A 15,488-nucleotide genomic window follows, 5' to 3' on the forward strand; every position below is an offset into this window, starting at 1 on the left:
CAGTGGATCATTTCATCATCATTGCCTCGGTGGCCACCTCTCCAGGCACAGTCAAAACAACGTATTAATCCCAAGCTAGTACTGAAGGAGAAAGAGGAGGAAAACTACATTTGGGGACAGTCTCTCAAGTAAAACTCGCACACCTTGACAAATACATGACTCTACTGAGTGTCACCTAGTTCAGGTTCCTTACAGTCACAAAGTGAGCTTATCCGATTTAGCTTAAAGGCTCAGAGCACTTCTTGAATACTCCACACTGAAACTTTATAAAAATCTGTTTCCATGGCAATTTTAAAAATAGTCTCATTAACCGTCTGTACAGTGATGTTGTTGATGAAAATAATAAAAAAAAAAAAGATGCAAATCACACTTAAGAAAACTGGTAAAAGTTTGCACTGGGAAAGCGTTTGCCTTTAAGGATTGAGTCCAGACTTTGAGTGTTCTCTCTCACCAAATAAGGATTTTTCACTGCTTGCTCTCTCTAACCAGACTGCTAGGCGCACAACAACCCCCAAACACTCCCACCATCCTCTCCATAGTGTAAACACAACCACAGTTGAGTTGTTTCCATCTCAGCTCAGCAAGTTGCAATGTCAAAACACGTTCAGGTCACCGAGATGTAACGCAGGCACAACACAGAGTATACAACCTGGATTAAATTCAGTTAAGTCAGTCAGTCGATATCCCAGCCTGACGAAAAACAACCAGTATTCTAATCACAGCACATTTACAAGAAATTTGCCTTTTAACTATCTTGGGTCCTGACCTTGTGGGTAATATATTCTGAGGGCAGTCAGTGTTTCTCGGAGATCTGGCTGGGCGTCAAAAGTGGTTTTTAGAATTCAGTTTTAGAAAATTTATCCTGGGTAAACAGCAGATGGCATTTGACTGTAATTAATGAAATTGCATGAAGCTCAGGGTAAGATTATGCTTCCATAAAACTATTAAATCCTTGCAGTGTAAATGAACTGAATAAATGCTTGAGGATATTTGTTTGGAAGCCAAAAAATGAATCTAATGACCATTGTTGCTTTGTGTAATCATCTTTCACTCTTAATTTCTCCCACCTCTGCTTACAGGATATTATGTAATAAAACAGAATGACATATGAAGTGTGAGTTTCATGAAATTATTTCTTTAATTCTTTGACTTCAGGCTGGTTTTGTTTCTTTCTTTTACAGGGATGATGTCAGTATTTAAACAACTGCTGAAGCTGTGTTCAACATGACCTGATAGTAACTGTATATAAGCACAACAGTGCCATGTGCTGGACAATGAGGTAAATTACAATGAGCTAAATATTGATAGACCGCAATGGTGGATTACTGGAAAAAGTGTGTGTACAAGACTTTACCAGCAAGGACTACAAGTATCATAGAGAGACTCATAGAAGTAGAGTGTGTCTACGTGTCTGTCTACATGCACTCTGCCTTTCCCACTGGATTTCCTGTGCATGAGCACTGGCATGATTCATGTGCCCAGATATCCAAGTGTATACGTGTGTATTTTCTGAATATTTGTGTGTGTGCATGCCTTTTTCCCAGGCTTCCTGCCAGTACCTCCACCGCTGGCCAAGACATTGCTAAATAAGGAAGACAAAGTCTGTCCCGCGCTCTGTCTACTGCATTTTCACTCTCTCCCGAACTCATGTTACAACCTCTTCACCCAGCCAGTATACATTATACATACAATGACATTTATGTTTTTTCAAAAGGCACTGACACTATTTGATGTTTCTCTTAAGAGCTACAGTCCTCTTAAATGGAATGAAAGAAGATCACACACAAAAGCACACAGAGCCACTTGATGAGAGTAGATCAAATGTTTACTCTTTTCATGGAATATCTTTATCACAACTTTCAGTTAAGAATGCATTTTGATTAGAAAATTTAAACAATCCTTTCACTGAGTCTTGATATGAAATATAAAGTAGAGATTTTTTCTAGCTAAAGAAAAACTTCCACTGGAAACTACAGGCACCTTTTTTTTTTGTTTGTTTGTTTTGTTTCATTTTTTCATCTTCACACCAGAGACCATTATAACTGTATTCACACAGCAGAGTAGAGAGAACGTTCACAGTCACACATCAGCCAGGTGATGGAGGATTTCACACCTGAGAAGGCGTGGAGAGATTACTGGCTTGGAAGCAAGGTGAGCCCATGAGCTGAGCTTGTGCGATATCAGGATGAGCCTCTTCCATCCCTCTTCATTAATATTCATGACTAAGCATGGGCCCGTGTTGATATGGGTCTTATCTTCTTAGAGAGAGCAACATGGATCCATGTGGGTTCATTTCTGATTTTTACAATCTCCTCAAAACTGAATCTAAATTATGTCTGACAGAATTTCTATTCTGAGCCACAGTTGTTAGTAATTAACTGGAATTCATGCAATAAATCTTAACTATATATAACCATAATTTATCAGGACAATAAGGAGAAAAAAAACTCTAGCAGGAGCTCTGCAGACTTTCATCTGAAGACACAAACTGAGTAAAATGATGCCTTAAACTGAGCTTCATTAAAACATACAGATCCTGGATGCCATTTGAAACAGACAAGTTTCAATCAATGGTATGTTTCCTTAAGAAGCTACAACCAGCAACAGCATCATTCAGTACTGTAAATTTGGATGACTACAATGAGAGAGGATACTGTACACTACATATAAATGAGTTAAAAGTCACATCTTTGTGCGTGTAAATGCTGACAAATTCCAGTTTGTCACATTTTCTACAAATGGCTAAATTAACCTGAACTTGATCGCTTGGCAACATCATAACTTGAACACTGATCTGTTTCTTAACTCTTCTGTGCGTATCAAACCTGTAGCATTTGCTTTGCTGTCTACATTTGGACTGAGCCTAAATCATTTATGTCCAGACAATCTAATCAAACCGTCCTGAAAAATAAAAGAAGCAGAAATATTTGTGAGCCAGACAAGTTGGTCCTGGTCAACAATGTGACTCTTACTGCCAATATACTGTATTAACCCCATTATTCTGTGACTGTGACTTAACAATACAAGTTCAGTCCTCTACCTTAATACAATCAATGCCACCACCCAATATATTTCTGGCAGATGGCAAACACTTGGACACTTGGTGTGTTTTTTCAAAAGCTCAACAAAACACAGCAATGCAAAACAAACAAACAAAACCCACAAAAAGAATCTTGAAAACATGAGAAGAGAGGAAATGCCAAACTTTTTACATTCATTTTACACCTTAACAAGGCTGTTTCTCTCTGTCTTTCCATCCACTTCCCACCTCTTTTCAGTCTGTCCTCTCAGGGCCTTATATAGATAAGAGTTTGGCCTTAAATCACTCCAGATGCAATGTTGCTGCTCCCTTTCCCTTTCAAAACTTCACTGCAGTGGGCCGCCCAAACTGAGAAAAATAAGCTGGTGCTCAGCAACCAGTTAAGGGTGGGTAACATGGCGTCCGCTCTGCAGTTCTGCACCTTCTCACCCCGACGAACCCTTTGCCGTTGGCCCCAGGACCTGTCCATCAAAACACCTGACACTTGAGCCTGGCTTAGGCTGAGCTAGACGGCGGCGTGCGGCCTTCCCAGTACTTCTTATACGCCGCTTGGAACATCTCTTTACACCGCAGTTTCGCATTCAGCCGGGAGCAGATGAGGAACGAGCCGCCCATCTTGCGGTGCAACGAGTACGTTTCCTCTGGAGGCGGGGTGAGACGGTGTTTGAGCATCACTGGGATGAGGTTGTGGATTCTCTCTGTGGTGGACTGAGAGCCAAAGTCGAAGGTCTCTGTGGAGGCGAAGGCCTCGCCGAGGATCATCACCGCATCCACGTGAGCGTTCACCATTGCCTGGATACAAAGAGTGAAAAATATACTGCAAACTCAGTCACAACTTATGAACAACCTGTATACTAACTGCAGTTGCATGTCTAAAACAATAAATGGATATTTGCCCCAGAAGAAGAACCTCATGCCAATTCACAGCCTTGGTGTCTGATGTAAAGGAGGCAGAAAGATATAAGATGAGATGTGAGACGTGAGATAATTACCTTTGACTCATACCCAGTTAGGAACTTCATCTCGATAGATTTCTTCAGAACTCCCTCACTGTCGCCCTCAGCAGCTGAACGGATTACCTACAATCACAAACAGGTCACAGACGTTACTACTAGCATACATCATCCACCATGATTATATAACAATGAAAAGTAAGAAAGAGGCTGACTGGTCTTACCTCTATGTAGACATCTGTGAAACTCTGATCAAACCCTCTCGTGGCTCCAAAGTCTAACAGTGCCACCTACACAGACATAATCCAATGATCACTTATTTTCATTCCTTTCAAATCTCACTTTAAGTGCCATATTATTACCTGTAGTAGAAGTAACTCTAGTAACAGACATTATTTTGACTGTAGACACACTCACCCTGTGTGTCTGTGGATCATAGAAGAAGTTGGACCAGTTTGGGTCAGTCTGCATGTATCTGAATTCAAACAGCTCTCTGAGGCACAACATCAAGATGTTATAGCAGATCTAAGAAAGAAAGAAGGATATACAGATCTTGTTATTATTCACTGTTAAATCGAATTGCGTTATATTCATCCTTCTGTGTCTTAATGTGTCTTTGCCTGTGAAGTTCACTGTACTGAGGTCAACTAAGAAAGAGAAATATAAAGGACTGGGGAAAGCAGGGATTTGTGGGAGGAAATGAAAGGACTGGGGAGAAAACAAAAAGGGCAACAGCTAGGAGCAGAAGCAGTACCCTTTCCTGCCACTAGAGACCCATCCACCTACCAATCTATTTATCAGTTAGAAACAAACCAGCTCTCTGTCTCACACACACCCCTCTGAACACATTACCTAATGCGTTCCTCCCCATTAGTCAGCTAAATATGTATTGACCTCTCCACCCGCCTTGTGCCTGGTGTACCTCGTTCTTTAACTCCTGTGTCAGGCTCTCAGCCTGGTCCAGGGGAAACCCAGGGACAAGCTCTGTGGTCAGGACATGGCTGCTGCTCAGCTCCTCAATCACCTCTGGTACATAGAAGAATGGATGGTCCTTCAGTAGCTCCCTGGGTCAGACAAGAATAGATACAAAGACACATACACACAGGTTAAGTAGGCAGGTAGTCCATATAGAGTATTACAACTAAATATAGTTGGCTGGCAGTTGTAGTTTCTCTGACCTTGAACTAAAGAGATTAATATTTAATGAGGGAATGGAATAAGCCAACTATAGACTTGCAGACATGAACCTATCTTTGTGTATGTAATTTGAGTGAAACACAAATCTCTGTGAGATGTGTCCTGTGAGAGAGAGAGAGAGAGACAGAGACTGTGCAGTATATTCACTTAAGCAATGGTGCTAGAGTCATATAAAGCCATGGTTTTAACAAGGATACAAACCATAGAGTATAATTCAAGCACTTGTTTGGTGCATCAGCCAGTCAGTCAATAGTTCTACAGTGTACTGTGGCTAGCCCTGCACAGACAGTTGGACTTCTAGAACGCAGTTCACCCTGCACATACAGCTGGAGTTCTAGAATGCAGTTAGCTATTCATATACAGTTGAGTTCTAAAATATAGTTAGTCCTGCTCATACAGCTGGGGTTCTAGAATGCAGTTAGCTCTGCACGTTATGACTGGAGTTCTAGAATATGGTTAGCCCTTCACATTTGGTTGAAGTTCTATAATTCAGTCAGCCTTTAACATGTGCTTGGAGTCCTGGAATGTGGTTAGCCCTGCACATACGGTTGGAGTTCTGGAATGTAGCCCTGGATTTTAAGTAGTTGTTGAAGACAGTTAGCCTGGATTAAAGATAGTTATTGCAAGCAGGAAGGATGTCAATTAATGAAATATTTAGGGATTATCTGACTCCCTAGACTGTGATATGTGCTGCATATACTCAAACGTTTGCTACATAATACCTGAATTTCTTTGCACACTGGGCTTCTCTAATATAGTCGCACTCCAGTGCTAGTTCTCTTCTCATTACGTCTATCAGATGCTCTGGAAACAGACCTACAGAAATACAGAGACATAAACAAAATGGAAGAAAATGTAAGACAAGCTATTACAGGATTATATAATAATACAGACAGTAACAAACTAAGAAACAGGTGGCAAAGAGACAGAGGAAGATGGAGAGGAGACAAGCGGTGAATGAATGAGGAGAAACAAAGTACAGTTGAGTGGAGTAATGCATGTGCGTGTAGTGTCTGTGCATGAAGATGATGAGTGTGCCCGTGTTTGATTGCATCTGTTTATTTGCTTGAGTGTGTACCTTCAGGCAGGGCATTGCTCATATTCAGCACTGTCATCAGGTTGTTGACATCACTGTTGATACTCTGAGCCACACCGGGGTACTGGCAACAAACAAAGAGAAACAGCAAGAAAGAGAAAAATATGTTTCATTTTAATTTGATCCTAAAATTAGGGGAAATAACAAATGGTGTCTTTGATGTCATCAATATCTCTGTAGTGTTGTTATTCATTATGTCACTTTAAATGCTGCTGTATCATCATCACAGAGATGACTTCTAAAGTGTATCATTGGTATAATGTAATTACAGCTTTTACTGAGATTGCAATTACTATTAATAATTAAATAATAATAATACCATTACATTCAATTATTGCTGGCATATTCTCCATAAATTCTAAAAGCATTTATTTTGAATGATTAAGACAGCAATTAGACAGATAATCCCTAAATACTGTAATGGCATAAAATTACTTTAGTTCAGATGTCTCTCAGTAAGAAACCACATGCATCTGATTTTTACACTTTTTGTACTGCCTCTGATCTGATCTGTAAACAAAGTCTGTAAACAGACCAGAGAGATCAGATTATCTATGGTTTCTCTATGTGTGAGTGCTTGAGAAAAAAAAATACTAAGTCTCCAGTGTGACAGAGTTTATCCTGAAAAGATGGGAATGTACAGTATACACACAAGTGTTTGCAGCCTACCTGTATTTTCATGGCCACCTCCCTGCCATCCTTCATCCTTGCCAAGTGAACTTGGCCAATGGATGCTGCTGCAAATGGACGCTCCTCAAACGATTCCAGCTTGTCTCTCCAGTTAGGACCCAAGTCGCTGTTCAACGCTTTCTATAGACAGACATAACAACAGTTGATATTTTTGCCATTTGTCATATTTACCTTGACATACTGTTATTGAAATAGTACAGTTTTATTTTTTTACTGCTGGAGTTAAAAGTTTGGGCCTTACAGTGGGCTTGATAATAATAATGTATTGCTACCAGGAGCAAAACAGATTTCATTATTCTTATTACATCATCAGTTAAAAATGTACAATAGCTGGTTAATGCAAAAGAAAAGAAAAAGAAACTCTTACTGTCATTTGTTTGATTGGCATGAAGTCAGCACTCTGTCTTACACGCTCAAAGATCTTGGCAAGCTGAGGGTTGATGAATGCATCATCTGAAACACAGACACACGCCTTGGTTTGTTTAAACTGGACAGAAATGCAGGTCTGGAGGCACAGGCAGACAGATTTTCCTACAAATCTGAATATTGTTAAAATCAATAAATTAACATTACTGTGCGTACTTTCTTTGATGCAAGGAGTATAATTTAAGAGCTCATACAGCACCCACTTTGTTTTTCTTCAAGCACAGATGAATAGCTGCAGTAAATCTCAGCTGCAGTTTTCCACTAAGAACATCAGCTGAGTTAAACCAGACTTGACCAATTTAAGTCAGAGAGTCAAGTGAAATTAAATTAAAGATCCCAGGTTAAATTGGCATCACAATAAAAGCTAATACTGCAACTAAAAGATTGGTTTTGGCTGACATCGCTGATGATATGATGAATCTGTGTTTCAAACTATTATCAGTTTTAAAATAGTTTTAGAGCCCTCAAGGTTGACACTATTTTGGACTGGTGCTAAAGGGTACAACGGTTGGACAGACCATCATCCAGCCACAACGGCATTCCTGCCATGACAGATAAATGTCAACAGTGTGCAATAGATGACTGCAGTGATTTTTATCCTCCAGATTTACATGACTCCGGTCAGTCAGACTATAATTTAAGTCTCAATTAAGTCATCCTTTTTCATTCTCTGTAGGGAGGAGGAGTGGGGTTGTGTGTTTGTGTGTGTGTCCAACTACAAAAGACTACTGTGACCTTTTGTCCATAATTTAAGGATAAACTTGTCACCACTTCAGAGATACAGTAAAGCTGTGACTGGTCTGCAAATAACCACATACATGCACAAAAGGTCAGTCCTCTGTTTAACAAATGATGGGCCAGCCAATGTCCTTTTCTCCTCTGCTACTGCTTTTGAAGTTTATTACATCTTCAACACTGTAATGTCTGCGTTAAGTTTGCCCTAACATATGCGGAATTCAGCACATTAATGCCAAAGGACAAGGTTACCAACCAAAGTCAGGCAGTGGGTGAAACAACAAACATAATTAACGACGTGTTTACTGCTGTTACCCGACCTGGCTGCGCTAACTCTGTGCCAGGATGTTTACTGCCACTGGCCTTCCACTCTTGTATTACCTGTCTAATGTGCATCAAAGCAAATATGCATCAGCGCTATGGATACAACTCTGGCAGACTGTAAAGAAAACAGCTCACAGAATCTTCACTATATCTGTACTCGGCAGTCTCTGAAGTCAGCCTGCCTGTTTTCAACAACAGCAGCATGTTGGCAGAGAAAAGTTGACCTGGCAGTCACTGATCAGCAACAGCCAGATGTCTGTGCCAACTTTCTTTGCCGACAGTTGTGATCCAGGGCTTCCTTTGCTGTAATTTTAAGCTGAAAAATTCCAGGAATAGTGTGCAGTATTTCCTAAATATGGCAGGTCATCTGTGGCCTCCATATCTGGTGGAAACAACAACTGTGTGTGCTTTTGTTAGCGAGCTCCCACACCAGATGATCTGCATTTAAACGCTGTTGCTGAACAATAGGACAAAGCTGCTGTGTTAATGGAAACCTTTTAACCATCACATTAGGATACAGCAAATGCATCCAAATAATCATGTTTTCTTCTGTTTTTCTGCCTTCTGTCATCCATCCTTACTCTTTTTCATTTTTCCCCACACTGACTCACACGCCTCTGCTGCTGGATATTATGGACAATGCCAGCCACTCTCTGCACACCGTCACCAGCAACCAGAGGAGTCTGTTCAGCGAAAGATTGCTCCTCCCCATGTGTAGGACCAACAGGCTTAAGAACTCCTTCGTCCACCATGCCATCACGCTCTACAACTCCTCACTTGGGGGGAGGAGGAGATAGGGTATGGAGGACAGAAGGGAGTGGTAGCCACTTAATGTGCAATAATCCACCTGGACACTCAATAACCTCATCCACCGCCAGACATATACAGTTCAGTATATTTATATTTATCTTAATGCCATATACAGACCAGTATACTCAGTATATTTATCTTAATTCATTCTTTATTCTATTCTATTTATATTGTGTGTTGTTTGCAAACTGTCCTATGTGCTGTGTCTGTCTGTATAAGCTGCTGGAAACTTAATTTCCCTGAGGGAGTCATCCCAAAGGGATCAATAAAGTCTGTCTAAGTCTAAGTCTTCTTATCTCTACCTCCTCCCATCTCACTCTGTTTGCTACTTTTTTCTTTGTGAGTGTAAACTTTTGTCACCCACCTTGAATGCTAAGCATCTGTCCCAGTTTTAACGCAGCTCCTCTGACTTTGCAGAGGGTTCTGACGATGCGTTCAGCGTTGGCCTCGGATAGGAAGGGGCTTGAGTCCAGAACTGCTTTCTTATTTTCACCTGCAGCGACACAAATCAGAGAGGGTTTCGGTCAATGCACTCGGTCAATGGTAGAGACGATAGCTTCTTTTACACCAGTACCTCAACTCTCTAAGTTAATCTTTCCCTCACCCTCTCTACAGGTGTTAATAAGGTATTCAACATTTGTTGTTTCGTGTACAATCTTGTGCCGTCAATCAAAATCAACATCAGTAGTTTTAGATTTAGGTTTATACACAGTATGTGTACACGTTTGTGTACATACTGTAGTAGATGTGTGTCTCTGCGCATATATGTGTCAGTAGGTCGTCAGGTAGTGTGTTTTAGTGTGCCTGAAGTCGCCTTCAGAAGCTTTAACAGATTTACCACGCTCACAAACAGACTTAGGAGTGTGTTCAGGACGTCCCTGCTGGGATTATCACACACACACAAAGATAAACGCCCACAAACAGACGCACAAATGCCACCGATTTATGCCCGTATGCTCTGTTTCAGCTTAGCTATGTTTTAGGATTAGTAGGATCACTGTGCAGAGCAGGAATGTCTGCTTTTTTTGGTCTGGAGCATGAGGGAACATGCATGAAGGAATGAGTAATGAAAACAAATGGCTTATTACAACAGGAAGGCAGAGGCAAAATCTGTGTGTGTATGTCTGTGTGTGTTCTTACCATGAACAAGAACAAACATATACTGCCTAACTTTACATGCACAAAAATCTCAGATGGCCTTAATAATGACTTAACCAGAACATTAATATGTTGACAGTGAATTTGTCTGTGCACACAAATCCATATTACATTGCATACTGAAAAAGACAACTTTACTCTCAGCACAACAGTGGTGAACCTGGTCTTGTATGAGATTCAGTGAAGACATATACCAGCTATTAAGACTGGTATATTTCATAAATCCAAAACAAAAAAAATAACACCTGAGTATCAAAAATATCTGAGTAATAATCTTTTAACTATAAAACCCATTCATTGCGTGAGCCTGTGTGTGTGTGTGTGTGTGTGTGTTTGTGTGTTTGTGTGTTACCTGCTGCACCGTGTCTGATGGTCTTCTTAGCAACTTCTGCCAGAGCTCCAATACCCAACCCTACAGCTAGACCTGGTGGATACAGGACAGCCAGAAACAGACAGAGCAAATAGACAATTAGAGTGGACCAGTTCATTATATAAACACCAATGTATCAATGTTTTCAGTATATAAAATGTAAATGTAAAAATATAAATGGCAGAATATAAAATGTTGTAAATAATGGCACAAAAACTGCAAACAGTGCTACTTTTGCCATCCCACAGAGCACATGGAAATCTAATCATGTAGGAAACAAGCTGCTGAAATACTTAAACCTTTGAAAAGTTAGAGGATTATTTTGGCAGATAGTGAAAAGAAAAAGAAGGAGTGCAAGGGTTGGGGACTGTTTGGGAGTGAGCTCTTCCAAGCCTTTGCTAGCCCCCACCTTACATAACTCAGTATTACATAATCAGTTAGTCAGCAGTCTCTGGAGCGACAAATCTGCGATGCTACGGTAGATAGGCAAATCAGGACAAGATGTGCTTTGCATTTCTCCATAGGTCACAAACATGTCATCAACTCTATTGTTGGAGACAGGTTACACTACACCTGCAGAAAAAAATGTATATGGAGCTTTGTACTGCAAACACGTGTGTGTTAACTATGTGTAACCTGAAACTCACTGTGTGTGATTTCCTGCTTCAGCTAGGATTTTAAATGCAGAAGTAAATTTAAATTTGAACACATAAATGCAGTTACACAGCAGATGAACAAGCATCATGTCACTATATATAAATATATATATATATGTATGATCTCAATGTGTACAACTCCCAGCCAAACAGATCAGCATTTCTCTGAGTGACAAAAATCTTTCCAGACCAAGCACAAGTGTCTGTCCATCATTTCAGAGAGCTGTGTGTTTGCAGAATGTCTCCTGTGCACTACTTGCAAGCTTTACCAGATGATTCCTGTTCCTGTTATTTTATATTCATAACAAGATAAACTGAAATATAAACCTTTTTCTCAACAAACCTCAGCATAACCTTTTAAAGAAGTGAAATGCATGGCAACAGCAAGAAGTTACTTTAATCGCTGATGCTAGGAAACATACCAACAGATTTTTTGATACTATGAATCACGCCGCTGCTTGTTTCCAACCTAAACTGCCTAAAACCTGAATTCTTCATCTGCATTCTCTACTGTGAAACTTCTAAGTTGTATAACTTTGTCAATAAACACTGCAGGACAGTGAAGGACAGACTGAGGCCACAGTCCTCCACCACCTCCCCTCCCGTTTTCAACACCTTCTACATGTTACCACTGTCAACATGCTGAATCAACTCCACTCTTCCTTTTCCGTCTCACTGCAACCTGTATCACAGCTGATGAGCTGAGGCTACATTCTGCTGCATATATTTGTGTTGGCAGTTCATCCTGATTCATCCCACTCTGTTCTGTGTTTACTTCTGTACACTGTTTATTTTCTCCTTTGCTCTTACAACTTTAGCATCTCTGTTCAACTTTTTTTTAACCACCTGTTAACTTATCCATCATCTGTCTGTAATGAAGCTACAAGCTGCTGATATACTAGCTCCGATCCTTCACGTTAAGCTACACCTACAGCTGGTTCTGAGCTTTTCACTATGCTTGTGTAAACATTTTCACCTTTGAATAAGCTTATCGCTGAAAAATACATCCTGTCAAGATATGACTTGGAGACTAGAAGAGTCTTGTTTCTGTACCTGCCTTTATCTGCCAACATGCTGATATTACATTCAGTAATTTTCAGTACTGGTTGACACATAAATCAAACCAAAAATAATTTGAAAATGCAAGGCATGGACAGTATTCCTTCTTGGCAGTCAGTGTGACTAATCTAAAAAAGCATGGCTACATCTGCTACAACTTCAGTTTTATTACCATTTGGGTTTATTTGTGCATTTAAGATCATTGGATGTTAGATTTTTTGTCTTATTTGCAGATCATATTGGCAGAAGTTTGTGTGTTTAAATACAGTATGTCAAAGCTAACAGACTGAGGCCCCATGTAACATGGTTTAACAGGTTTAAAGGACACAAAACACTCTGTGGCACCAGCACACATCAGCAGATTTTGATACAACCATGTATAAAATGCTGCTGTTCTCTCTCAGTCTGTTGGTGTCTCACTCTGCCGGCCTGTAGCTCACTACAAAAGGTCTGTATTTATCACAAGCACATTAATTAGGGCTGGGTAAGCTTGACCTCATTTTAGTGTTTGTGTTTCTGTAGCTCCAGGGTCCAATACTAGTCCTCCTGTTTGTTATATTCCTGCATGTTGTGTGTTTTTCCTCTACCTGTGTACTTTCTTTTTCAGTTGGAGTTAAATTTGTCTTCATATGTGTATTCAGTGTTGTTTATCACTGTACAGCCCTTTGAGAAGGTCATGGTATGACCTAACAACACCAACTGCCCTGTACCAGGTGGCCCCCAGCTTGTAGTTACAGTGTGACTGAAGATTACAAGGTTAAGAAGTTTCCAGAGAATCATAGCATAAGAGAAACCACATAATGTTTGATCCTCTCTTGTTTGCCTCTTGTTCTCTAAACACAAATATTAAATTGCAGGTAGGTTCTGTACTTGCAGACTTGCATGCAGACAAACATCAACAGATACAGACAGACAAACAGCCAGTGAATCAACCAAGATTCAGACACAGTAACAGAGTTGTATTACTGTACCTCCGAAGTTGGCCAGTCTGCTGAGGCGAGTCACAGGCACTTTCCTCTCTCTGGCTCTCTCACTCAGCTAAAGAAGACACAACAGTAAAGAAACTGTTCTTAAAAGTATATGGAAAGTATGCGTTCACATCTGTGCATTTGTGTCCAGGAATAAGAACCGAGGAATAAATATCACCATCTGTTTGTGTGGTTTGGTCTCAGCCCTCTTGCTTTGTCTCGCTTTCTCAATGTCTTCGGCCGTCAGCCCTCCAACTGTGGATGGGTCCTGATGGTAGCTCCTGATCGGCGTGACCTGATGCTGACAGTATAGCTGTCCCCACACATGCCTGTTCAGACTGTGGTTGTAGAGGTGATGGTGTCCAATGAAATTTCTGCCATACACAAAACATAAGTGATTACCTTTATCCTCCACGCAGTGGCAAAAGCTTATCTGAATAAGAGACTATTTATACCTGGCATCTTGGTGGTAAGATCTGGTGTCTCCACTAAACTGTTTGCTGGGGTCTTTGTATCCCTCAAACAGAGACTTTTTCCCACCAACATGGCTTGCCCCAGCTGCTGTGCTGTGATGGGTGGTTTCGTCACTGCTACTTCCTGAGTGATTCACTGTATAATCACCCTCCTCCCTGAACTCTGAAGATGCAAACGCACTGTCATCCTGAGGAAAATCAAACTCTGACTCGGAGGAGGTTTGCTGCTGGCCTGATAGCTCCTATAAAGACAGATATACATATGCACTATTACACGATTCAAATATACCCACACTACTCTCATCAGTTAATGCAACATACAGTTTTATCTAAATGCTCTATGCTACCAGTTCTGACAGCAGTACAGTACTGACAGTTCACACACCTCCATTTTCATCATGGCAGCAGAGAGGCCTTGCTCTGCAGCTGACTGGACACTCTGGACAGCAGCACCAATTCCTGGGACTCCTGGGTTATAAATACCAAAATATAGAATTTATAGCTTTATTATCTCTATTGCCCACTGAAAATTGTCACCACACAGCACAGGAAAATAAGTTAAATTATCAGTATTATCCTTAAATGCCAGACAATAAAATCATCTAAAAAGTCAGACTTTGTTTTAACTAGCTTGCTATCTACTATCCCAATAATATGAAGGCAAATGTTGTATTACCTTTTTTATACACTTGCTAGCATATTTGCTGACAATTCCTTTCTGAACAATTAGTAAAGCTAGCCACAAATTAGTGCATTAATTGCAAGTAGCAGGTTTGCTAACCGACTTTAATGTCGTTACCACTCCTTTTCAAAAGTTAACAGTTCATTGCGATGCTAGCCCTTTTTAAAATTTTATGTTTTTATCATAATTTATTTGCATAATGTGCTACAGTGTAGAAACAAATACTGTATTGCCAATTCTTTGAGCTTGCTAGCATTTTGGATAATGTTGCATTACAAACAATACGTAAAGCTAATCAAAAGCTAGCAAGTTAGCTAAAAGTTAGCTTTTCTTTCCATTATATAAAATGCGTTAAGAGTATTTTTCAAATTTGAGGAACAAATAGGTATGTTAAACGTACCTGTCCCACTGCGCAGGGCATTGGCCTGAGTCTCCACAACCGCCTGGCTCAGCTTAGGCCAAGCCTCTCATCAGTAACATCATATCACCTGCCATGATGGACTAAAGACAGAGACACAGAGGAGGACAGGAGAGAGTGAGAAAAAAGAGAAGAAACACAGAGAAATGTATGCTAAATATAAAAATTAGCTATACTACATCTTCATCCACTGACAATAAAGAGATGATATCCAATAAGAATGAGACATCAACCTGTCAGGACAGAGGAGAGGAACACAGAGACATAGAAATGCAGATGTACAAAAAAACAAATGGAAAGACAAACATACCCTGTCGTCAACACACCCTCTGCTGCTTAACAGATACACGGCACACCTACCAACACACAGCTGTCACATCTTGAGATAACTATAATACTTTGTCTAAAAATACTCATGACCTCTATTCCCTGC

The 15,488-nt window shown here is 40.3% G+C and overlaps 1 protein-coding gene across 1 annotated transcript; it reads right to left on the bottom strand.

The window, feature by feature from the left end:
• Positions 1 to 1,807: 1,807 nt before the first annotated feature.
• On the bottom strand, positions 1,808 to 15,134 carry coq8aa (coenzyme Q8A, genome duplicate a). The gene is given in 17 exon segments (XM_018696067.2): positions 1,808 to 3,832; positions 4,033 to 4,119; positions 4,218 to 4,283; positions 4,411 to 4,518; positions 4,916 to 5,057; positions 5,913 to 6,006; positions 6,269 to 6,350; positions 6,956 to 7,096; positions 7,344 to 7,429; positions 9,636 to 9,764; positions 10,782 to 10,853; positions 13,486 to 13,552; positions 13,661 to 13,856; positions 13,938 to 14,197; positions 14,341 to 14,423; positions 15,038 to 15,092; positions 15,094 to 15,134. Coding segments are annotated over 17 exon segments (2,004 nt in total). The 5' UTR covers positions 15,133 to 15,134; the 3' UTR covers positions 1,808 to 3,535.
• Positions 15,135 to 15,488: the final 354 nt, after the last annotated feature.

This window comes from Lates calcarifer, linkage group LG7_1, assembly GCF_001640805.2.
Source record: "Lates calcarifer isolate ASB-BC8 linkage group LG7_1, TLL_Latcal_v3, whole genome shotgun sequence".
NCBI classification, from domain to species: Eukaryota; Metazoa; Chordata; class Actinopteri; family Centropomidae; genus Lates; species Lates calcarifer.